A 27005-nucleotide genomic window follows, 5' to 3' on the forward strand; every position below is an offset into this window, starting at 1 on the left:
CATGATTTCCATTTGTATTGTGTTAGTGACACAGTGTGTGTTGCCAGATTGTGTATTTTACCTTTTTATTCTCATGGGTAATGTTTTTCTTTTCTTCCTTACCGTTATATTTGGTCGCCCATTCTCCCCTTGTGAAACACACAATTACCTGCATTTGGCTCTCAGAACTCTCTCTTAAAGTCTTCATGGATTGCTGTTGAGCCTGTATTCCAGACGGACGGGTCTGTAGACGTGTTCCAGAGGTCATGCTTCGGGAAACAATTTTCCAGGACAGCAATATCTTCAAATAATTAAAAATAAACAGAAAACTGATGGACAATTCAGCCTTGTTAAAATCTCCAGACAGAATGGACAGGTAGAATGTGGAGGCTAGGGGGAAAGGAGGGTCACATAGGAATATGGCTATTTATTTTAACCCTTTGAGAATTTGTAATGCACACTTACAGGTAGACACGAGTAACGGGCCACTAAAAATACATCAACTATATATGCAAAATTTTTGCACAAACCCTACAATTTTTTTTTTACTTTTCAAGCTACAAGTACCAATTGGTGACTTTGTTTCTTGCTTGTTGCCATAGACAGCTAGCGATGTATCTGAGAGGTACACCGCTCCACACTACCATATCTGATCCAATGTCTGGGAATTCAAACAATCAACTTGAATTTCTATTTGCACCTGGAATATAGAGCAGTGTGGACTGGCTTATACTGTGGGCACAAATAGTGATTGCACTGGCAGTTTAAATCCCTGCAATCGCTTATCTATACCTGTAAAATGATAAAGGAAATCAGTTGGGTTGTATGTAGGAACATAACAGGGTTTAGGGCAGCGGTTCCCAAACTTTCTCAGTTCAAGGCACCTTTAGGGTCTCCATAATTTTTTCAAGGAACCTCTAATCCAAAATAATTACTGAGCAGTCCCATTTTATAAGTAGTTGGGTCAAAATACTGTAATAAATATTTAGGTCAGGACAGAAATACTTATTGAGATGTTTGCAAAAATAATTTTTAAATTGACAGCACTCATTAACAGGAATAAGAGCAAACAAAATAAAACAACAGGAACAAAAATCGCCAAATTGTGCCCCATTCACCATCACACTGTGCCCATTCACCATTACACTGTACCCCTTAACCATCACACAGTGCCCCTTCACCATCACATTGTGCCCCTTCACCATCACACTGTGCCCCTTCACCATCACACTGTGCCCCTTTGCCATCACACTGTGCCCCTTCGCCATTACACTGTGCCCCTTCACCATCACAATGTGCCCCTTCACCATCACACTGTGCCCATTCACCATCACAATGTGCCCCTTCATCATCACAATGTGCCCCTTCACCATTACACTGTGCCCCTTCACCATTACACTGTGCCCCTTCATATTACACTGTGCCCCTTCATCATCGCACTGTGCCCCTTCACTATTACACTGTGCACATTCACCATCACACTGTGCCCCTACAACATTACACTGTTCCCCTTCACATCACACTGTGCCCTTCACCATTACACTATGCCCCTTCATCATCACACTGTGCCCCTTCATCATCACACTGTGCCCCTTCACCATTACACTGTGCCCCTCCATCATCACACTGTGCCCCTCCATCATCACACTGTGCCCCTTCACCATTACACTGTGCCCCTCCACCCAGGGCTGCCAAGAGGAATTCAGGGCCCCGGTACAACAACTTCATGGGGCCCCCCTTAAAGCTGAGAATGAAAAAAATTTTGTGCTGCCACTACATTTTCGGCACCAACATATTTTGGTGCGGCTAAAAAAAAAAAAAAACACCCCAAAATTTTTTTGCGCCACTAAAAATTTGTACGCCCACAACCACAATTGTACGACCATACACACATGTGGGTGTGGTCGTACAATTGGGGGCATGGCTATGAATCACTTGGCGTGCCCAGGAAACCCTCTTACAGAAAAAAAACTTGCATTGCTGTGTCACCAAAAATTGGGATTGTCCCACTAGAATCACAACATTTCTCACACGCTCCTGCTCTCTCCTACCTGTTCTTCTCACTTTCACCAACTGTGGCTGCAGGTTTCCTTATCTGCGGCTTGGCAGGAACCTGGAATGTTGGAAAAAAAATGGGTACTTTTAGAAAATTACAGCCAGCACCAGCGTTAAATCAATAGCACCCACGATTAACAATTAGGCCTTCCTCCAGCCCCAATATTAAAATAATAGGTTTATTTATTAAATGAGAATACTATTTCCCTCCCTACAAACAGCCCCAGCAATAAATTAATAGTATTTACATTTCAGAAATATACCTATTTACCGCAACCATCACTGACATTAAATAATTCATAGGCACATTTAATAAAGAGACCTCATTGTCCCCCACATTCAATAGCCCCCAAACCACCCCATCTTAAACTCTTTCATCACTGTGCCATGCTGCCCCCGTTCTCCATCACTGTGCCCTCCTACCCCCCCCACTCCATCACTGTTCCATCCTGCCTCCCCACTTCATCACTGTGCCATCCTGCCCCCCCCCCCGCTCTCCATCACTGTGCCATCTTGTTCCCCCTCTCCATCACTCTGTGCCTTTCTGCTGCCCCCCTTTTTTCCTTCATACTGTGCCTCTCTCTCCCCCTTTTTCCTCATGGTGTGCCTCTCTGTACCCCTCTTTTTCTCAATACTGTGCCTCTCTGTACCCCTCTTTTTCGCAATACTGTGCCTCTCTGTACCCCTCTTTTTCTCAATACTGTGCCTCTCTGTACCCCTCTTTTTATCAATGCTGTGCCTCTCTGTACCCCTCTTTTTCTCAATGCTGTGCCTCTCTGTACCCCTCTTTTTCTCAATACTGTGCCTCTCTGTACCCCTCTTTTTCTGAATATTGTGCCTCTCTCTCCCCCCACCGTTGTTCCTCACACTGTGCCTTTTTTTTTTTTTTTTTTTTTAACTTACATTAGTATTAGCTGTTTTCTTCTCTTCTCTTTTGTCTTCTGTCTTCTTTCTTCTGTCTTCTGTCTTCTGTCTTGGTCCTGTCTGCCCTGCTCCTCACTGACTGCCGGGGGTGACTTGATGACGTCACGCCCGGCAGTCAGTGTAAACAAAGCAGAGAGGAAGGAGGAGGGGCCGCCGGCGCCGCTATTTTGTAAGTATCTTTTTATTTTATTTTTTTACTTTTTTACAACGCTGCTCCCCCCCCCCACCAACGAAGGGGCGGAGCCCCGAACCGCGGCACACCACCCCCCCCCTATACCGCCACCGCCCCCACACGCAAAAAAAAAAAAAAAGGAAAAAAAGTAAGATTAAAAAACAAAAAAAGCAAAAAAAAAAAAACCTGAACAGTGAGGCCCCGGGCCGGGCCCCCTGGCATGCCCGGGCCCGGGTAATCAGTACCCGCTCCCCCCCCCCTCTCGGCGGCCCTGCCTCCACCATCACACTGTGCCCCTCCATCATCACACTGTGCCTCTCCATCATCACACTTGCCACTTCATCATTACACTGCGCCCCTTGATGTCATCCCCTACAGTCAGTGAGAAGGATTTCGGGTCCCGGGGGGCCGCTGGATTGGTAAGTAGTTTTTTAAAAAAAATTGCCCAGTTGACAAGCAGCCCTGGCTGCGGCACCCATAGAGCACACTTTGGGAACCGCTGGTTTAGGGAATAACATAGTAAAGTTAGTCTTTAAAAATAGTTCCACATAGCAAACTGTTCATAAGATGCACGTACCCACTTCTATTACCTTCTATGTGGGGGTGGGGTCCTTCCCTGGTACCTCCTTGTAGTCATGGTACAAACCAAAGAAGGTATGTAACAATTATTTGTCATAGATATACTAACAAATATTTAGCAATTACTTGGCATTACTATGTTATATAATATTGTTGATCTATTTATTAAATAATTGGAATACATATCAGAGCTGTTTAGTTTTTTCCCCAGTCTCTGTTGATACAAGGTTAGTAGCACCGTGCATATGTCCCATTACTATGTTGTCTGTTTCACACCTTGATTTTAATATCTGTTTACTTTTTTTTCCCTTTTTTACATATATTATCTGTTTATTACTTTCACCGGCCGGTAGGATGTTTAATATGTTCTTATTTTTGTGTTGAATCCCAGCCTGACACAATAATGTCCGTCATCTAAGTTTTGTTGTCTGCTTGTCCTTGAGCCAGGAACATTTCAGTCAGCGTTTTGGAATTATCGTACGTCAACTTGTCCTCCCCGAAAATGTCACCAGTTGGTGTTTGGAGTTAGTGCCGTTTTATGGCGGAATTGACACTTTCCAGAAATTTACGGCCATTGCCCCTGATGAATTTATAATATGTCTCACTCAACTGCAAGCTCACAAGTATAAAGTGTGTTTGGTTCTAGAACCAGATCGATCTATCACTGCAGCCGCTGGATGTAAATCACGTTGAAATGGCAATCAGAACCTTATGGTTTCATGAATCTAGGTAACCAGCGTTATTACAACTTCTGACACAATATGTCACCTGCCTTATGAATTTGTTCCAATCTGCCTGGTTTGTAGCAGATTTTTTTCTTTACTGCAGCAGGTAACAAAAGTGCAGTATTGTTATATTCAAACACCTGGAAGGCTAAAAACTTTTACTTTAAAAGGGCAAAATAAGTCTGAAACTCTCCTATAGGAGAGAATTGTAGAGAGGGAGGGGGGATGTACTGTGCAGAGGGAGGGGGGATGTATTGTGCAGAGGGGGGGATGTATTGTGCAGAGGGAGGGGGATGTATTGTACAGCTGGAGGGGGATGTATTGTGCAGAGGGGGGGGGATGTATTGTGCAGAGGGAGGGGGGATTGTATTGTGCAGAGGGAGGGGGGTGTATTGTGCAGAGGGAGGGGGATGTATTGTACAGAGGGAGGGGGATGTATTGTGCAGAGGGGGGGGGATGTATTGTGCAGAGGGAGGGGGGATTGTATTGTGCAGAGGGAGGGGGGATGTATTGTGCAGAGGGAGGGGGGATGTACTGTGCAGAGGGAGGGGAATGTATTGTGCAGAGGTAGGGGGGTGTATTGTACAGATGGAGGGGGATGTATTGTGCAGAGAGGGGGGATGTATTGTGCAGAGGGAGGGGGGATGTACTGTGCAGAGGGAGGGGAATGTATTGTGCAGAGGGAGGGGGATGTATTGTACAGATGGAGGGGAATGTATTGTGCAGAGGGAGGGGGATGTATTGTACAGATGGAGGGGGATGTATTGTGCAGAGGGGGGGATGTATTGTGCAGAGGGAGGGGGGATTGTATTGTGCAGAGGGAGGGGGATGTATTGTGCAGAGGGAGGGGGGATGTATTGTGCAGAGGGAGGGGAATGTATTGTGCAGAGGGAGGGGGGATTGTATTGTGCAGAGGGAGGGGGGATTGTATTGTGCAGAGGGGGGGGATGTATTGTGCAGAGGGAGGGGGGATGTACTGTGCAGAGGGAGGGGAATGTATTGTGCAGAGGGAGGGGAATGTATTGTGCAGAGGGAGGGGAATGTATTGTGCAGAGGGAGGGGGTGTATTGTCCAGAGGGAGAGGGGATGTATTGTGCAGATGGAGGGGGGATGTATTGTGCAGAGGGAGGGGGGATGTATTGTGCAGAGGGAGGGGGATGTACTGTGCAAAGGGAGGGGGATGTATTATGCAGATGGAGGGGGGGTGTATTGTGCAGAGGGAGGGGGATGTATTGTGCAGAGGGAGCGGGGGATGTATTGTGCAGAGGGGGGGGTGTATTGTGCAGAGGGAGGGGGATGTATTGTGCAGAGGGAGGGGGGTGTATTGTGCAGAGGGAGGGGGATGTATTGTGCAGATGGAGGGGGGATGTATTGTGCAGAGGGAGGGGGGATGTATTGTGCAGAGGGAGGGGGGATGTATTGTGCAGAGGGAGGGGGATGTATTGTGCAGAGGGAGGGGGGATGTATTGTGCAGAGGGAGGGGGGATGTATTGTGCAGAGGGAGGGGGGATGTATTGTGCAGAGGGAGGGGGATGTATTGTGCAGAGTGAGGGGGGGTGTATTGTGCAGAGGGAGGGGGATGTATTGTGCACGGGGAGGGGGGGTGTATTGTGCAGAGGGAGGGGGGATGTATTGTGCAGATGGAGGGGGAATGTATTGTGCAGATGGAGGGGGAATGTATTGTGCAGATGGAGGGGGGATGTATTGTGCAGAGGGAGAGGGGATGTATTGTGCAGATGGAGGGGGGATGTATTGTGCAGAGGGAGGGGGATGTATTGTGCAGAGGGAGGGGGATGTATTGTGCAGAGGGAGGGGGGGTGTATTGTGTAGAGGGAGGGGGGTGTATTGTGCAGAGGGAGGGGGATGTATTGTGCAGAGGGAGGGGGGATGTATTGTGCAGAGGGAGGGGGATGTATTGTGCAGAGGGAGAGGGGATGTATTGTGCAGATGGAGGGGGATGTATTGTGCAGAGGGAGGGGGATGTATTGTGCAGATGGAGGGGGATGTATTGTGCAGAGGGAGGGGGGGGTGTATTGTGCAGAGGGAGGGGGGGTGTATTGTGCAGAGGAAGGGGGATGTATTGTGCAGAGGGAGGGGGATGTATTGTGCAGAGGGAGGGGGGGTGTATTGTGCAGAGGGAGGGGGATGTATTGTGCAGAGGGAGGGGGGGGTGTATTGTGCAGAGGGAGGGAGGGGGGATGTATTGTGCAGAGGGAGGGGGATGTATTGTACAGAGGGAGGGAGGGGGATGTATTGTGCAGAGGGAGGGGGGATGTATTGTGCAGAGGGAGGGGGATGTATTGTGCAGAGGGAGGGGGGATGTATTGTGCAGAGGGAGGGAGGGGGGATGTATTGTGCAGAGGGAGGGGGGATGTATTGTGCAGATGGAGGGGGATGTATTGTGCAGAGGGAGGGGGGATGTATTGTGCAGAGGGAGGGGGGTGTATTGTGCAGAGGGGGGGGGATGTATTGTGCAGAGGGAGGGGGGTGTATTGTGCAGAGGGAGGGAGGGGGGATGTATTGTGCAGAGGGAGGGGGGATGTATTGTGCAGAGGGAGGGGGACGTATTGTGCAGAGGGAGGGGGGATGTATTGTGCAGAGGGAGGGGGGATGTATTGTGCAGAGGGAGGGGGATGTATTGTGCAGAGGGAGGGGGGATGTATTGTGCAGAGGGAGGGGGGTGTATTGTGCAGAGGGGGGATGTATTGTGCAGAGGGAGGGGGGGTGTATTGTGTAGAGGGAGGGGGGGGGATGTATTGTGCAGAGGGAGGGGGGATGTATTGTGCAGAGGGAGGGGGGATGTATTGTGCAGAGGGAGGGGGACGTATTGTGCAGAGGGAGGGGGGATGTATTGTGCAGAGGGAGGGGGGATGTATTGTGCAGAGGGAGGGGGGATGTATTGTGCAGAGGGAGGGGGGATGTATTGTACAGAGGAAGGGGGATGTATTGTGCAGAGGGAGGGGTATGTATTGTGCAGAGGGAGGGGGGATGTATTGTGCAGAGGGAGGGGGATGTATTGTACAGAGGGAGGGGGGATGTATTGTGCAGAGGGAGGGGGGTGTATTGTGCAGAGGGAGGGGGGAAATGTATTTTAACGAATGAGATTACTCTGTACCTAGCCCCACGGTGTCTGATGATAGCCCTGTTTGTGGTCTCACAGGCTGCACCGTCCCAGTCACTGCCCTGACAATAAGTTTTCATTTCATAATTTAGTCTCTTTATTCGTTATCTTTTACGGCTCCTGTGACATCACAGCACCACTAGACAGAAGCCTGGAGCCCAGATATGAACCTCTGGCTCTACTGATTCTGTTCCGTTTATCCGAAGCAATATTCATATATTTACAACATATTGTACATTATTCTGTACTTTCAATCTCATATCACCCAGGACACGTTTTGTAATGGAGCCGTTAGTCACCCTAATTGGTCTCCCCTGACTATGTCATTGCGCAGAGTAATTGCAAACACTTCCCCTAAACAAATATATGGCTCTTGGTATCATATCGTATTAAACGTGTCCTAGGAGAGATGAATCCGCTCTCATTCATTTCTTAAAGCCACTCGAGCCATGAAGAGCAATTATACTATTTGTACGTAGCGTTAGAATTTTCCGAGCAATTAAAAAAAAAAAAATATTGAAATATTTCCACTGGAAGTAGGAGCTTTAGCGTCACCGTGGCGTATTTGTCATACCATATTTTCCCGGGCAGTTGGCAATTATTTCTACTGACTGTTGCTGAAGGCAAAAGTATAAAAATACTCTGCAAATTGCCTGCTAGTGATTTGCCTTTGCTGATACAAACAAGAACTCTGTTTTCGTTCATTAAATTACACCTTTGCGATCATAATTATTACATACTGTCCTCGTCTATTAACAAACACATATGGACCTGGCTTTTAAGCTTGGCAGGACTGTATTTATGATAATCAAAGGACTTTTGTTTTTGCAAATGAATCCAGTCTGCAGAGTGTGTATTTTTGGAATGCATAATGCAGAAACGCTTTAGAAATAAAGTGAATGAAACACTGGAAGCTTTTAAGATATAACAGAGGAAATGGTCTGGGGATTGGGCATTTGAATGTATGGAAAGAATATATAATGTGTTCTTGTTGATGAAGTAATGTAACAAACAAATCACCATATTTTGGGTGTTAACAGGAAGAGTTTGCTTTGGGGTGCATGTAATACAATAAGTAGTTCCTATTTGCAGCCGAAGTACCACTTGCAACAGCTTTAGAGCCCTCTCGTTTGTCTTGTACCCGGACGAAGCGCAGAAATACTGAGGACCTCCCTGAGAGCGGAGTCTAAGGAGCTCTTAGTTTTTGCCAGTGGTCTTAAAAAAAGAGCTTTGACTTCAGTTATTCACAAGTTTTCCACATGAAAAAACCCAGTCTTCAAGAGCTCCCAACAGGGCATGTTTTCAGGATTTCTGTCTGTAGTAAGAGTTGGCATTAATACTGATTCAGCCAAATAGATTAACGCACCTGTGCGTGATTAAAGAAATCCTGCAAAACATGACCTGTTGGTGGATCTTGAAAACTGAGTTTGAGCACTTCTGCTTTACATCATCCTTGAGATTGCACCAAGACTGTGGTTATTCACTAACTAGATCAGAACCCTCATTTTTGCGCGAGCTATCACTGCTGGGGGCTGTGTGGAGGGGGGGGGGGGGGGTGACCATGTGGACCAATCAGATGCCACAGTCATGGAATTTGGAGCTTCTTATTGGTCTTCCCAGCCCCTGCCCAACTATGGACTCAGACAGAAGTCTGAATATACATTGCAGCAATCTACAATTCTACATGTACATTCATCATTCCCAAGCTGTACGTCAGCCTATGGGCCAGTTAAAAAAAAGACAATTATTCACCTAATTTAGAGTAAAGAGCAAATTCCAGCCACAGGATGCAAAACTTGCACTTGGATTGTTAAACCGCGTTGCATGGAAAAGCAATCATTTCTTGTATGGAATTTTGTTTATAGCACACAGAATACTGCGCAGCATTATTTTTTGCGCTGTGATTTAGAGTTGAGCAAGGATGTTTGTATAACTCATGAAATCATTTCAGTGCCATTGACTTAATCTGGACAGTTATGACTGTCGCACTCTTAGGGGGCCATTGTTGCAAATATTACACCACACTCGCTCTCTTACCGTTGTAATCTTCGGCTACTGACCCGCACTCAGGAAGTTCTTAGGCGTGGCCACAGATTGGTCTATTCACACCCACTTCACTGGCTAAACGTGGCGGGCCTGATTAATGTTGGAACACAATGTGAACGCAACTTACGTTTTAAAAAAACTACACGTAACAGGTTTCCACCCGGTTGTTGTGCCAATCACATGATAAATGACCATTAGATACGAGATCGCATTAGTGTGTATGCTCCCACGATCAGGCTTTATTGTTGGGGAAGACAGTGTAATTTTGCCACTATATAAATCGTTGGTAAGACCTCATCTTGAATATGCAGTACAGTTCTGGGCACCACTCTATAAAAAAGATAATTTGGAACTAGAAAGGGTTCAGAGAATGGCGACAAAATTGATAAAGGGTATGGAGTCATTAAGTTATGAGGAAAGGTTAGCCAGTTTAGGCATGTTTACTTTAGAAAAGAGGCGTCTAAGAGGGGATATGATTACTATGTACAAATACATTAAGGGTCAATACAGAGAACTTTCATGGGAACTTTTTACCCCAAGGACTAAACACAGGACACGCGGTCACCCCCTAAAGTTAGAGGAGAGGAAATTTCACAACCAGCAAAGGAAGGGGTTCTTTACAGTAAGGGCAGTCAAGATATGGAATTCATTGTCAGGGAAGGTTGTGGTGACAGATTCAATAGATATGTTTAAGAAAGGGTTAGACAAATTTTTTGCGGAAAAGTGTATCCAGGGATACGACCGTTAATTAAAATGAAGGACAGTAGTGGATATAGGGTAAAATAAGGACTGCAATATTGGGTCTGGTGGGATTTTTACAATTGAAAGAGATTGGCGGTTGCTTACTCTGGATCAATTTCAAATATAAGTGCAGGATCGCAGGAGATCCAAAATAGGTTGAACTTGATGGACTGATGTCTTTTTCAACCCCATCAACTATATTACTATGTTACTATGTTCCAAAGCACATTGTATCATCTGATTTGATTTTATAAACGGACTAAAAATCTCTGTAAACGATGGAACAATGTTGTGTCAGTTCTGCAGTGTGTATGTCCTTACGTCCAGCAGTGCAGGCAGATCTCCATAGAGGTTACAGAGTCACCATCTTTTAGTGTGCACATATGTACCAGAATGCTGATCTGGGCTTTTTTTAATTGTCAGTCGTTGGTAAAATCATTAACGATATCACATTGGGAGAAGTTTTCTTTAGTGCGTACCCAGCCTATTAATAAGTGATCTGACTCTAATGAAACACACCTCAAAAACGGTGTGAGCAGTCCAGAGATTTTGAAATGAATGCAAACAGGAGCTTACAGACCTTTCCGCAGTGTAACTCACTAAAATCTTAAATCAATAGCATAACTAGAAAACACAATACACTTTTATCAGACTATGACTTGAGTCATTGCAGAAATATAAACTGCATTAATCTTATACTGTATCATTTTGTAGAAAAAAATAAAAAAAGCAGAGCCGGGAAGCCGCCAAATAGGATTCATTTGGTATATTTTTGCATTTCGCAAAAATGCTGTGCTTTCTAAAATTGGTAAATAGAACAATTCCTGTATTTGTATCCAAGGAAGACAGCATGAAATACGTTTGATACAAAGTGGTACAGAGTCACGGCTGCCTTCATTATCTCTCGCAAATTGATTCCTTGCCGTCTTTGCCTATGACGTTTATTTTACCCAAAGACAAAAATTAGATTTGTTTTCTTCCAGCAGCAGAAATTGCAGATAATGCTGAATTAATTTTTACATTTCGTCCTATTTATCTTTTTAAACTTCAAAGTCATATCTGCGTCTCAATCCATTTTCCTTTTAGGAATATTCTTATCCTGAACAGTGTTTTCTAAATGTATCAATTTCTATCCATTTGCGGCAAAGATTAAAATGGTGCCGGGTTACCGCTTTCTCGTATCGAATGAAAAACCATATTTTAATATGTTAAATAGGAATATACAAATGACTAAGTCTAGCCTGGGCTGAGAGAGGCGACAAACTGGTCTATTTGTATTAAAAACAAAATATTTCTCATAGCTTTTTTTTTTAAAGTGACAATAACCTTAAAAATTTATGGGTAATGTATAGTGAAGCCGGTTTTATTTCAATGTTTTTATTTATTTTATCTCCCAGCTCATTGGCTGCCATTTTTATATTTTCAGTCTTTTTGGGCCTGGCCACGCCCACAATGACTCCTATATCTATCCTAATGATGTCACATTGTATTGTGGGGGGTTATGACATCGATATTAGATTGGCAGGAGAGATCTGGGAGAAGATAATGGGGTTATGGGAAAGAGAAAGCAAGCAATGAAACTGTACTGGACAGGGAGTTCTACTGATCTGTTTCTTACAGTATATGCTGATGGAGCCATAGTTATCCCAAACGAGTTTAATTTATCTTCAGCTATCCTACTTTAATGAAACTTAATAGTTACAGTTTAAAAATGGATCCATGGATAACTAGCTGCTATAGTCTAAGAAGATCGATTTGGGATAACCGCTGCTCCATCTGCATATACTGTGCATGTTTATGCATGTTGGGCATTTCTTTTTAGCTCACTGATCAGACGAGACTTCTCTGTCTCACCCTCTTGTCGCGGTAGAGATTTCCAGGATTGTCCTATCTTCCTTGTTTGTTCCACCCTCCCTACTTTTCCCAGAACGCTTATACAATCTCATTGCGGAGCGGGAGTATGAGAATAAAGCGATGGCTGGTGGAGGAGGATTGGAGGGGGTGGGTGACTGTACTTTTGTGAATTACAGGGGCAGGAGGGTACAAGAGCAAGAGGCGGGGCTTATACATGACATCAATCACTGGACCTCTTGAGGGATGATGAAAAACAGTTCAAATGCAAGAAAATTGTCCACTTTACTGTACAGTTTAATTGGAATAATTCAATAAATGTAAATAAAGTTTCCGACATAGATTTGGTTCCTGATAGTTAATCACTAATACATACTTGCCTACTTTCAGGCAGTGCAGTCTGGGAGAGGGGCGTGACTAGTGGCGGAAGAAGCAGGGCGTGGCCAATTGTGTCATTTTGGCCAAAATTACGCGATCCACTGCGAGTCGCGTTATTTTGGCCAGGGAATTGCGGGATGCGGGAGACTTGCCTGCTCTCCTGGGAGTCCGGGAGACCGACTGGATTTCGGGAGTCTCCTGGACATTCCGGGAGAGTTGGCAAGTATGCACTCATATTAAGTGGAAAGTAGAGCTATTTTAACTCACACTCTTCCTCCTAGGAGAGGTGGGAGAGGCTTGAAGTTTTAAAGTGCAATTGCAGCCTATCTATGAGATCTTTCTCATCTTTGTGAGAATGCAGCCTATCAATTCCCTAGGAACCAATGACATCACTGAGCCCCATTAATAGGCTGCATTTTAATCGCCCACGTAGCGGCAAACAGAATTCTTTGTGTTCCACCAGCTTTACTGATATATAATGTAGATTATAGCTCTGAAATTGCTGCGGCTAAAATGTACTTTCAGATACAACATATTACTGTGTCAGGAATGTTAAAAATATCCCCCGTAGGCATTGTGCTAATATTACTGTCACAGCGTCCTGTGACTGGTCGGTGATCCAAACATCAGACTACGTTCCCCAGCTCAGATAGTCTTTGCCGGCATCTTCCCCATCCTTATTAAAAAGATTAAAAATAAGAATTTGCAAAAACCACACGAGGTTTAGTTTTCCTTCTGTTAATTTGTAACATACGAGATATATGTCAGAGTTCTCCCAAACTGCGCTGTTGACGAGGGACCCGGCTCGTTAGAGGACAGCCGTATATATCTGGAGGGAGTTATAATAACAATGTGAGATTGGTGTAGGTGACAATTACTCAGTCGATGCCGGGAATATAAGAGAGTTGGCGTATTCCAGGCCACAATTTCATCATTATACTTTACCAGAAGTGATTGACAGCTGTATAGTGAATGCTCCACATGTAAAATGGCTTCAATTGAGAATGAGAGGGAAAAAATAGCTGTATCTATGCTAAAAAATCTCAACCTCACCATGATCAGCTTTAGTTACCATAGATGCAAAAGTTAACTGTTGGGAGTACCGACCTTTCAAGACTGGAAGTCAGGACAGTGGAAAGGGGGTGTGGTCCTAGGAGGCGTGGCTGCAGTGAGCAAGTCACGCCCACCAGTGGAGACCCTGGACATTCCGTTTAGAATCATAACTGTCCTGCCAAAATGGGAACAGTTGGGACATGTGCATGAGGGGTTATATACTAAGAACAAAGTATAAACGTGCAATGACAGCCAATCAGCAATTGGCTTTAATCACACCAATGCAGGTAACAAAATGAAAGCAAGAATCTGATTGGCTGATGGTTTATTTTGAACATTTGTTCTTTGTCTGTAAATCTCATCATCCTATCACATTCAGAATCTGAAAAATGGGAACGCTAAATGCTAAATATATTACTGAAGCTCTGCAGATGCAATCAGTGTTGGAGGTGGGGGGGGGGGGGTTTATTCAGGGGGTATGACATACCGCCACTTCTCCTTCATTGTATCATTAGCCAGCGGCACAGCGGAGACAGGTGGAGTATGAGCTCTTAGCCAGTGGCTCAGCGGAGACAGGTGAAGCGTGAGCTGTTTAGCCAGCGGCACAGCGGAGACAGGTGGAGCGTGAGCTGTTTAGCCAGCGGCTCAGCGGAGACAGGTGAGCGCTGAAGATCCAGAGTAGAACACACAGGGAACAAGACGGTAAGTCTAACCAGGCAGGTAACTCAATCGACAGACACTGGGGAGAACAGGTTGAACGTGTCGGTCCTCGGTTATGGAAGCCGAACGACCGCCGTGTGACAAGAAGTGCAGTCCAGACATGCTGTAATATTGCAGCGATATTTGCTAATTTGCCCTATATGGGTTGCACTGAAACGAGCCCTAATCTCAATAATAATCGACTCATTACTGGATGCTTACACCCAATCTATCTTAGGCCATTGGAAAAGTTGGCACATAAGCAATTGGTCGCTGGCTGCATGACACATTTTAAGATGCTGCAAAGAGAATCACAGATTATAGATATTCTAATCAGTAGACGATAATTCCTTGTGTTTAAAAGCAGCCACCAAAGCCGTGGATCTAACAGCGAGATGTGAACTTATTGTTTCTATTCCTGGGACAAAAGCAAAGAGGATTGTATTCCTCCTGCTGATTTCCGTGTTCCAATCTCTCCGCCTGCTGTGACACAGTCTTCATTTACCAGTCGCGCTCTGAGACACATCACATTGATCTATAGCTCTGCCGGCTAAATGACACCAGAATTAGTTGTATTGCAGCTATTTCTGCTTATATAAACGTGTTCGTTTATATTGCGTCTTACAACAATTATGGTTAATGAGGACATGTCATGAGCTGCTTGTAAGACACAGTGGGATGCTGTAGAGTCTTTACTGATGGCCTATGGGCACCAAAAAAGTCCTTTGTCTCTAGAGAGGAGCAAAATCACAGCAGGAGTCCACAAATATCGAGGTTCACGGTGGAACAGTCCATATGACAGAAGTGCGAAGGACCGGTGATACAATGAATTCCGATGCACGGAATGCAAGCCAGCATAGTCTTGCACCTTGGGGGCGGGGGAAGGGGGGCGCAAATGGCGAAATTTAAAATGTTCAGTTTTAGAGTTGTGACCTAGACCGGTGTTTCCTAAATCCAGTCCTCCAGTGCAGGTTTTCCCTCTCTCCTTTCTGGAGCACAGGTGCATTCATTACTGACTGATACAATGTAACAGATCCACAGGTGGTGTAATTATGTGACTGGTCACCTGGAAAACCTGCACTGTGGACTGGATTTGAGAAAACCTGGCCTGGATGACCGCCTAGGGTCAGCTCTATTCATTGATGAAACATTCTGCAAGTTTATGTAGCCAGAACTTTGCATCTCCGCTAAACTGCCTGTTTTGCAACGGAATTTGATTTGTATGAAATTTAGCCTCGATTATCTCTACATGCAAATCATTTTTAACACAGGAAATAATAATTGTTGAAATAATGCAAAATCATTTAAAAACTAGGGACCTTACAACATAAATCTCATCTGATCATTCTAATTTGTTCTATTATTACAACACTAGAAATTGTGCGGACGCCAATCTAAGTGGTTTGAATTAGGCAATTTTCTAAAGATTTTCTAAAATGATTTTTGATGAAAAGGTCACCACTTTAAGTTTATGTAGTTAATACTCTGAGAGGTGATGGTATAAAAAAAAACATAATGGGAATGTGATAATGAGACAATGAAGGCAGTAGGAGAAGTGGTGGTTTGATATTCCCCAAGAGAGAGAGAGAGAGAGAGAGACAACGGTAGAGAGAGAGAGAGAGAATGGGAGAGAGAGAGAGAGAATGGGAGGAGAGAGAGAGAGAGGGAGAGAGAATGAGCGAGAGAGAGAGAGAATGGGAGAGAGAGAGAGAGAGAGAGAGAGAGAATGGGAGGAGAGAGAGAGAGAATGGGAGGAGAGAGAGAGAGAATGGGAGAGAGAGAGAGAGAGAATGGGAGAGAGAGAGAGGGAGAAAATGGGAGGGAGAGAATGGGAGAGAATGGGAGAGAGAGAGAGTGTGTACAGGAGGCAAAGTGGTTAGTATTGCTGCCTCACCGCATCAGAGTCATGGGTTTGATTCTGCCCAGGGCTCTATGTGTGTGGAGTTGGTATGTCCCGTCCCCTCCTCTTGTTTGCCTTGGTTTACTCCCACATACTGGAAGGTTAATTGACTTCTGGCAGAATTAACCCTTTCAGACACTAAACTGCTCACGTTTTCAACTGCAGCATCTTGACCTGAATGAAATAAATCGCATTGCAATTATTTTTTTTAATTCCAGTTATTTAATTCAGTTACCCCATAATGTCATTTAAAAATCAGTGGACATAAAACGCGACGATCCTTATCTCACATGTGAGTGCCTTATAGCATACGTATGCAGACTGCAGTTAAACAAAAAAGCAATTTCTTTTCAGAAAGCAAATGCAAACAAGACTGCATTCCTTTTACTTCCAGAAACAGGTAATTATAACGGTGCAGAGAGACTCCGCTGAGACGCGGCAGCCTCAGGCAGGTGCAGGAACATCCAGGGAGAGGGAGAAGGTGTAAATATTGCAGCAACTTCCAGCCCGGTGACAGGTTCCTGCCATAATTAAGACTCCGAGCTGTCAGCACCTGTAGCCGGGGTGTGGTGAGGTCAGCAGAACATCAACTCCTATTAAAGCCGTCTGTGCGGATTCCAATTATAAGCTCCTACAAGAAGACTATAAGGCAACGAGCCAACGGGAGATGAGGGATGGAGCTGGGGAAGACTGTCAGTAATTAATTAATGGAAGCAAAGACTTTACTGACAGAGGGACTCCTGTGGTCCAGCTTCAACAATGCAGATTTCTATAGCCAGGAGATTTTATTAATACTTATGATAGGTGAAAGCAAAGGAAATCCAGATATGATGCTCATAGTCATAAGAGCTCTGTTTTCTTTCAATTCCTATTCTGTCTTTTAGTGCTGGTTAGATACACTCTCCGGCAGAGTGTATCTGACAGGTGCCTATTGATATTATCTCCGTCTTCCAGACCATCATTTTTTCCCTCTGAAGGGAGAAATTAAATCCAAGTGGGTTGCCACTTACCTGTTTATTGCTATGGGGTTTTCACTTGTTTATTCCTATGGTTCAGTCAGCTGTTAATACGGTAGTTGTCAAGAATGCATTGTGCAGGGTTTCACTGAACAGCAGATTCCCATGACAGAGTTTCAGGATTGAGCTGATGATGTTAATGCTCTTCTCCTGAGTGTACAGTCCGGGTAGTGACACCAACCGGTGAAGGGGAATGATGTGACTGCTCCGTAACATGGTCATTTTTGGCAATAACTGCTGCAGGAGTGATAGACTGTATATCCTGGTATGTGTCATGTCTCAGGCGTCACTGAGATTTTCTGGGTTCAATAATACAGCGTTAACCTTTATGAGAAACAACAATGATAATCTTCAGAAAGAGGCGCATGAAATATTACGGGAAGTTGGCTGTTTGCCATTGTGCTAGTTTGCTGAATTGTCCAGTGATAACAGCTTAACATAATAAATGAATGACCGGACACTGGACCGAAGAGACCGAGTTATCCTTGTCACTCTTGCAATGAAGAAGTTAAATTATTTTGGACTACAGAACCCACTGAGAAACAACTTAATGTGGCAAAACGCGTTGGCCCCACCCACACTCCAGAAACAGTTTGCTACTTTATTTTTTACTTTTATATATATTTTTATCTTTTTTTTGTAGTTTCATTATCTGTCTGTCCGCCATCCTTTTTATACCTCTTACCTTCTTACCTTCTTACTTAACCTAGTTCCTATCTTCACATATTCAGCGCTCTACACCATGCACTCCTACCTGATACCCTTCTCCTCTCCTATTTTGCCTAAATCACATTCCTCGTCAATAACTCCTTATCTTTCCACATATTCCCACCTACATAATGTGACCTACCACATACACACCACCTACCTCGACAACCTATTCTTTACCCCTTACCCCGGCTGTCTGAACCTGACTAACAAATAATATTTTTGTACAATTTCACCCGACTTATCCCTAGCTCGGCACATAAGGATCAAACCGATTCTATGGACCACGCTCCCACCACCATACCTATCCTCTACGGACCATGCTCCCACCACCATACTTATCCTCTATGGACCACGCTCCCACCACCACACCTATCCTCTACGGACCATGCTCCCACCACCATACCTATCCTCTACGGACCATGCTCCCACCACACCTATCCTCTACGGACCACGCTCCCACCACCATACCTATCCTCTACGGACCATGCTCCCACCACCATACCTATCCTCTATGGACCATGCTCCCACCACCATACCTATCCTCTATGGACAACAGCCGAGACTCTATACCACAGCAAACCACTACAGGCTGCCCTCCACGGCTACGTACAGAAAAGTATTAATTATTACAATATCTTCCTTTCCCAAAAGTGAAGAGCGATGCCCAAAATATCTGATTCGGAGGCTTAAAAAGTATTTTTCCTTCATCACTTTTTCTCACTTCCTGTTACAATTTAGAATAGGAATTTGTCGTCTTTTTGGAAAAGTCTCTATTAAGTTTACAGAATTGTTACGGGTGCGTCAGGTTCGATTCTATCTATTTAATTCATTTTAAACCACTCCAGTGTTGCTCTTGCAGTGTGCTTTGGGCCTCCTCAAAACCTCATGCTACCTCTGCCATACTTCACGTCGGGGCTGGCATTACCTGGCCAGTGTACAATGCTTGATTTGAGCCATACATACTGCATTCAGGCCAAAAAGTTCCACTTTAGTGTCATCAGACTACAAGACTTTGGACCCGACTCTGTAGCATCTTCTAGATGGTGTTTAGTACACTCTTTGGAGGATAAAGATGTTTTTTTTTTCAGCCATGGCTTCTTCCTTGTCACCCTCCCATAAAGGTCATTTTTGCAGAATGTCTTGTGCGATAATGGACATGGTTGGATATCTCCATCTCGGACTTCTGTAGCTCGTCCATTGTGACAGTTGTCCTCTCAGTAGCTTCTCTGGCCAAAGCCTTTCTTGCAGGGCCTGATTAAGGGTTCAGGCCACCCGTCTATGACACTCGTAACGTCTCCTCACCCTCCACGCCAGGCTAATATGAACATGTCCTTAAATTAAAATCCTATTTCCTTCACCCCCACCAATGTTTAAGTTCATGTTTCGAAACTCAGCTCCACTTGGCTTTTTAAAAGGGTCACAACAATCTTTGTCACTCATTTTGTTTTCAGTCAAATCAAAACTGTATAGCAGAGCGTAGAACTTCCTTAACGCATGGGCAAGTTGGGTAGTTGCCCCGGGGCCCTATGAGCTTAGGGGCCCCATAGGCTTGCAAAACTTTCAATATATTATTCCAGAAGATTTATTAAGAACCTTTAAACCCTCTTTTTTAAAATGGTTAGGAGGATTAATCACCTCGGTATCAGCTGTTATCTGTACATGTGATCTTCCTCTTGCAAATACATGTCTTGACCTTGACGAACACAATGTCAGATATAATTGTACATAAGCAAGACAAACTCAACACACATGATTTTGTGAAGCAATTCTCTGCAAAGAAATTTCGCAAATGTTTGTGTTGAACACTTGATTAATAATAAATAATTTATATTCATTTCATACTGTGCTCTCTCTTTATGTATGATTTACCAACTGAGTACCATTTTTATGGTTAATTTATTGTTTTTCAACTTAGCTCATGTTATATTGTCCAAACGTTTGTATGGATTAATCTCTGCTGTTTTTTTAATGTTTAAACACTGATTTTGTTAACGGTACTAATAAATATAAGCTAAATTTTATCGATTAATGACATTTTTATTTCTGTGAGTGGTTGTGTAGGTAGGGCCCCAGGGCACTGCTGTGCCCTGAGGCCTCTAATGCTGTTAAGACGGCCCTGTAAGTACGGAGGCTGAAAGAGCGTTACTGATGGTAAAGACAGGGGCACTTATTTAAGACAACAGGTAAGACACCGCACTATACCAGCACACACGAGCAACGAATGTAGACGACACGCGCAAAAGCTAAAACGACATGTGGAATCTAGCCTCAAGAGCTTGCAATCTATTTAAAGCTGGTGAATAATTTTCTCCTAGTGCCAGTGACATGCTTATTCTACCAGTAAGGATGGCATTTTATTTTGTCCATAATGGTAGTCGGCCTTATATAGATGAATAAATGTAGTGTTAATTTACTATCTAACATATAGGAATGTATATACACTGCAGAGAGCTTATCGCAATCTCTCGCTGTCACTCAAAGATGGCTGTTGCTTAGCAACCAACTCTCAGTCACATGACCAACTCACCTGAATGAAGGTCTGTTGCAGCCAGTATACATTTTCCAGCTGGTCTGGGGGCTTTTCCTTTGCAGGTTTCAGTAATGATGTTGAGCTGTTGGCCAGCTCTCTGTTATACCACATATTCCCTAGAGGGATTCCTGTCCAATTTAAAACACAGCTGTATACCCAGAACCATTACAAATGGGATCTATTTCCTTACAGCTCGATCAAACATTATTTATTCTGTGCAATCTATAACCTAGTCAAGTGACTTATCTGCAAAATGGAAAAGGAATTTTGGACAATGCTATTTACGTAGAGTACCACCCTCTGAGTATGTATAACATGTTTCCCAACTGTCCCGATTTTGGTGCAAGCATCCCAAATCGCGGCCCTCGAAAAGGGCCGCGATTGTTATACATTTTTTGGGGAGAAAAAACAATATGGATTCAGCATTCTATGACAAGCCCCTTACTAAGAACTTCAAGTGGGAGGGGCTCTGACAACTTGGACAAGTCCCGCCTCCTGCTCGATCCCATCAAAATGAGTCCATTAAGTGCCGGTAAATAAAACTTCCTATTTTATAACCTTGGGTGGAGTTTGCCTTTAAATCTGTTCTTCTATTGAATAATTCAGTAAAACTGTTTCTACTTAGCAAAGTTCACATGTAACCATTGAGTTTTCAGCAATTTTCTTTTAGGCCAAACTCCATTTACACTGCAATATCTTGTAACAAATAAAGTACATAATACGCTAGATATCACTGCATTCCGTATAACCATCATCATGGAACATACATTAGGAAGACACAGTAGTTTTCCAGTTAATTTATATAATATTAACTGGAACTCTCCGATCATTTGAATGCACAACTAATGGCGTTTTAATATCCGTTGTTCTATCTATAGTGCAGGTGATTTGGTCAGTTAACATTCATATAACAGACACACATGGTTATACATTGAACGGACCAATTTCAGCCAGCGGACAAGAGGCGCATTTCAACGAGATCCTATGTGAATTCTTCAGTAGAATTATTTCCACGGATTGTAACCAAGGTAATAATATTTCTCTGCTTCTAGGAAAATTCTGACATTTTGTAAAATCAATGAAGGTGTAAGACCGTATCCATCTCATACACGACTTTTATCAGCCGCGGTCGCGCGGCGTTATGTGGAACTCATCACGCATATCAGCCACTGTCGTATGTTTTTTGCATTTGTCTGAATTAACCATTTACTGGGTAAGTCTGATAACGGTCATCCCCATCTCACCGCCTTTATCCAGGCACACGATTTGTCTTCATTTCATCCTTTTCTGACGAGAATAAATAACAGAATATATAAAATCATATATAATAGAATCCATTATGCTGTCTCATATCAGCTGAATGTTGATAGAGTAGGAGCGAGATTTTGTGACTCGGTGACAAACACAAACGCGGTAAGAACAAGACGAATGCTAAGCGTACAGCCAGCTGACGTGGAGGTGATTCTCTACAGTGTGTCTCAAATTTTTCTTGAGTTTGTGGTGTGCAAGGCTCGAGCTGGGCCACAACTAGTATCGCCAACAAGTCCAAAGCACGGCCAATTGGCCATGAGTTCACGACCCTTCTCTCAGTAGACCATGCCCCAATGGACCATTGAAAATCAGGACTTCTGCTAGGAACGCCAAAACTGCCCACCTTGTGCAGACAGAGATGCTGACGCGGAGATATCCGCTATTGCGCAGGTGCAATTTGCGTCAGTTACAAATGCAGCAATTGCGACCACATGCAAAGCGTCAAATATCTTAAGGCACGCGCCGGTCGGCAACGTATGAGCCTGGTTTACGTCACACGCAGTTACGACCCTCTTGTGCCCATGTATTTAACCATTTATTTTAGAAACATTCGCTACTATTAGAAATCCCCTCTTTCCTATGGCGGTATCTGTGTTTATATATTGCCTGCTGATCGTTCTTAATCAGCAGGCAATCAGTAAATATGTGAAGAGCCCAAAAGTGCCCCCAGCACAGTGGTGAAGCGGTTAATGAAGGGGTAAATGGTCTATTTCTGCAAGGTGCCCGCACCTGCTGAATTCCTGTGACCAACAGAGAGGAGCTGACACTCTCATCCATCCCCCCCCCCCGTCCTGTGTTGAACCAAACGTCCAGAGTCTTCTACCCTGCCGTCCTGATCCAAAGTATGTGGTCGAGTGCAACCAACGTCAGTCGCCAGCAGAGATGTTAGTGCATCCAGGTGCCGGTGAAGGAGCCTGGTGGTTGCCTATCTGTTGGCCGAGTAGCACTAATAGGAGTGGTCGGTAACGACAGGTTATTGACGTAACCCAGGACACATCCTATGACAATGACGAACATTAAAAAACAAATAAAATCTGGCTACCAAAACTGTTCAGAGAATCGATCCGCCAGCTTTGTATATTTCTGACGAAAAGAAATTAATTGGAAATAGTTTTGTGTGAGTTGTGATTGGTTGTACGGCTGACTTAAAGGCTGAATTTAATGTTTCTTTAGCCTGTGTGTGCTGAAAATGGTCACAGATCTGAGACCAAATTGTTCAACTAGGAAGAGAATATGTGAGTGGTCAACTTTATCAGCACCTCCATATAGGATCATTATAGTAAGGAACACGTTCTTAATGGGGACCAATCAATTCTGAAAATAATATTTTTTAACTTGCATGTAGTTTGTGAAACGATGTTAATATTTTTGTATTTGTGTTTTCTTTTGGAGACTCGAGAAAACCTTTCTCCTCTGCAGTTAGCTGATTCACAGCAAGAGGATAAATAAACGTAGGCGATGAACATTAGTCCTTTAAATACAAAAGAGAGAATAGGAGAGATCTGTAACCCTGTAGATGACTAATCTCCGCGTAGTGAGCTGTACAAAACAAGCCAGGGTGAGCCTTGTTACATCGCTGTGATACATTGTTGCAAAAGTCAGCGACATGGATAGTTTCTGGAGCAATGACTTTCAAAGCATAACGGGCCTGAGTTATTAAGGAAAGTAAGGCAAAAAAACCCCAGTACATTTCATCCTGGACAAACCATGGTACAATGCAAGGGGTGCAAATTAGTTTATTATTTTGCTTGTAATGAAAATACTGGCTGATTTTTCATCTAGGACACAAATAATTGATGGCTTTATTTTTACACTGAAATTTAAAGTTGATCTAGGACCTGCCCTACCCCAACTATAAATCTGTCCCTGCAATTTAAATTTACCTCCCCTCCGATGCAACATGGTTTTGCCCAGGTGCAAAGTTACTCCTTTTTTTATGCTTGACTCTCCTCAATGACTCAGTACCAATATAATAGTAAGTAAATATTCTTGAACATTCCAAGGTTCATTTAAGCCTTGATTCAGTCAAATTGCGCTGATCATTTACTAAAATATAATTACCGCTTGCATAAATGAAAATACTGTATAGTATGCGAGGAATATAAGCAGGGGGAATAGTTTTCCGTACAAGTCTCCTCAGCAACAATTGAATGTTCTCACTAAAAAAAAGTACTACCATTAAAAATCATATTGAGGACTGGAGTAAAATGTTAAGTATAAATAACACAGTGAATTATTTTTGAATGAAGTACATTGCAAAGTTCAATTATATTTTATACGACATATTTAAAAATACATTTTGACGATACCGCCCCTTTAATATAACGATACGCCTCTGCTTGGGTAACGTCAGTATTCCACCTTTCATCAATAATTCAAATTCATTAGTTTGTGGACTTTAGTTTGCGGTGTCTTTTGCCTGAGCTGTCGGAGCGTCTCTTTCCTTATCGGCGGAAGATTAGTGCGCGACCCCTGTTAGCAGTTCAGGCAGATGACATTTACATCATGAATGTGTTCTGGGAATTAAGGGCTCTGGGTTCTGGGGACACATAAATCCTGCGCTGGTTGTGGTTGGTAAGAGGAACAAGACTTTGGCATTTATAGAGTTGTTTTTGTTTTTAAAATCAAATTCATCTAGCATGTGTAACCAAAATAGTATTTTCCAGGTCATTGCTTAAAACTGAAATGAATTGGTCTTTCGGATGTTTGATGTTTGATGACCTAGATTCCAAAACGCAATTCACTCGTCACTCAATATAAAACTTATTACGTACGTGTCACTCATTATAAGACTTATTAAGCGTTTGTCAGTCATTAATACTTCCATAGAAATTTTGACGGCTCAAGCTATAGGGGTAATTGTGTTTCTGTGCACTCAAGTTGACATTTGGTAAAGAAATAGGGCCTGATTCATTAAGGAGAGCAATGCAAAAAAAAAAAAAGGAGTAAATTTGCTCCTGAAAATACCATGTTACAATGCAAGGGGTGCAAATTAGTTTATTACTTTGCTCATAAGTTAAATACTGGCTGCTTTTTCGTGTAGCACACAAATACTTGATAGCTTTATTTTTACACTGAAATTTAAAGTTGATCTAGGACATGCCTTACTCCAAATATAAATCTGTCTCCACTTTTTAAATTTACCTCCGCCTCCAAAGCAACATGGTTTTGCCCAGGGGCTTATTCATCAATATAACACATACTGCTATATTTATAGTGCACCTAGCCGATTGGAACATTAAACAAATTAATCTCAACCCCGACCGTGAAAATAACCCAAGTTCTGTTATATGAAAGAAATAATAATGAGAATCACAAATATATATGTAAAAAAGAGCCTCACACATTGAACTAGAGCTACGTAGCGGACAGCAAGCTATTCTCTGTTATCAATCAAATTCTGCAAACTGCGGCTAAGAGTACGGGACTGCAGTGTTGGATCACGAATTTAGTTTCATATGTCTTCTGTTCTGATAATGTTGTCAGCTATTGACAAATATATATATATATATATATATATATATATATATATATATATATATATATATATTTCTGAATATCTTTTGCAGCTATTTTATATAAGGCAATTTGCATCTAAGGATTAGTGGTTAATGTAGCATCAAATCCTGCATTGTTACTACGTTCACAAGAGCTTACAGTTCTAAAAGTCAGTGTACCATATTCAACATTATTTATATATATATATATATATATATATATATATATATATATATATATAAAAAAATATATATACACACAAACACAGAACATCTATAGGAACACAGGGGACTATATTTGCACCTGACAGGTCTGAACACGTCTCCGCTCTGTGAGATCCGTGTTCTAGAAATTATAACCCTCTCGGTAGGATGTCCACCTACTGTATACATCCCATTTGTTCTGTCAAAGAGGATTAAATCCATAATGAGGATTAAAATTCACAGACGCATGTGTGTGTTTTAGAGATGAGGGTCCTCAAACACCGAGCTGTTTCCTAGAGAATAGAGACGTTGGGAAGTTTAAAGGGCTGTTTTTAAACCCCGTGCATTGGAGGCTTGGAGTTTGCCATCTTGCATAATTGATTTTTTTTTTTTATATAAATACATCTAAACACAAGTATTTATTTGTTCTTAACAATGGGGAAATGTCAACTGTCAACAAAGTAAATCTTGTTTTCAGCCCTCACAAATCAGACAAACGTCTTCTTGATTGTTTGTGTTACTCACTGGGCTGCTTCTGCCATCTTGGAGGTATATTTACTAAACTGCGGGTTTGAAAAAGTGGAGATGTTGCCTATAGCAACCAATCAGATTCTAGCTGTCATTCTGTAGAATGTACTAAATAAATGATAACTAGAATCTGATTGGTTGCTATAGGTAACATCTCCACTTTTTCAAACCCGCAGTTTAGTGAATCTAGCCCTTGGTCTCCTGTTTATCTCCAGCGATCCCCCCTCATCCCCTTCCCAATACAAGTGTCCGACATTGTGGACTTAGGGCCTGATTAATCCAAACTTGCCCACTCTCCCCGAATTCCGGGTAGGTCTCCTGGACTCCAGACAGAGTAGAGCGTTCTCCCACATCTGCCCATTTCCTAGTGAAATGAACAGGATTTGACGCCTCAATGACGTGGTTTGCCGAGCCCCGTCCACCTTCCCCTCGAGATCTCCCAGAGGCCATTGGCAAGAACGGATTAAGCTTTGGATGCAAGTCCCGCTGCGTTCTGTATGTTGTGTGAAACATACGCCAGTGAACACAAGTGCATGCAATAAATGTGCAAACGCAAATGACACTTACGACTGCCTAAGACTTGAAGGGACAGGTGTACTTAGAGAATGTACACTAAGGATGTGCCGAGATCGAGCACATTTGTTCAATTGAAGCTACAGGATTTACCTGTCTCTTAGTGGCCACAGGTAAACCTGCCCTGCGAGAAGATAATCGACGTCTAATGTATTCCATCAGCCGACGCTCACACTGTGATGTTAAAGAAGACTGCGGCTTTATATACTCTAAGCTAATTATCAAAAAGAAAAAAATATGCAGACTTTTGGGGGCTTAGAAAAATCCACTCAATGGTGAACACAACTCTATCATTCACTACATATAATATACATTTAAAGTTTTTATACAGCGGCCATAACGTTGAGCGGCTTGGAATAGGACTGGAAGAAAATCCTCAATTTCACAGGCTTTTTATCTGTGTGAAATTGAG

At 43.1% G+C, this 27005-nt stretch overlaps 1 protein-coding gene across 1 annotated transcript in view; it reads right to left on the bottom strand.

The window, feature by feature from the left end:
* ANO5 (anoctamin 5) overlaps positions 1–20591 on the bottom strand; it is a 112443-nt gene extending 91852 nt beyond the window's left edge. The window contains exons 1-2 of the mRNA XM_075188686.1: positions 20478–20591; positions 149–280 (exon numbers count right to left, since the gene is read on the bottom strand). Of these exons, the coding sequence (XP_075044787.1) occupies positions 149–280; positions 20478–20591 (246 nt within the window). The remainder of the gene's footprint in view (positions 1–148; positions 281–20477) is intronic.
* Between the last annotated feature and the right edge of the window lie 6414 nt (positions 20592–27005).

Source organism: Mixophyes fleayi, chromosome 10 (genome assembly GCF_038048845.1).
Source record: "Mixophyes fleayi isolate aMixFle1 chromosome 10, aMixFle1.hap1, whole genome shotgun sequence".
Lineage (NCBI taxonomy): Eukaryota > Metazoa > Chordata > Amphibia > Anura > Limnodynastidae > Mixophyes > Mixophyes fleayi.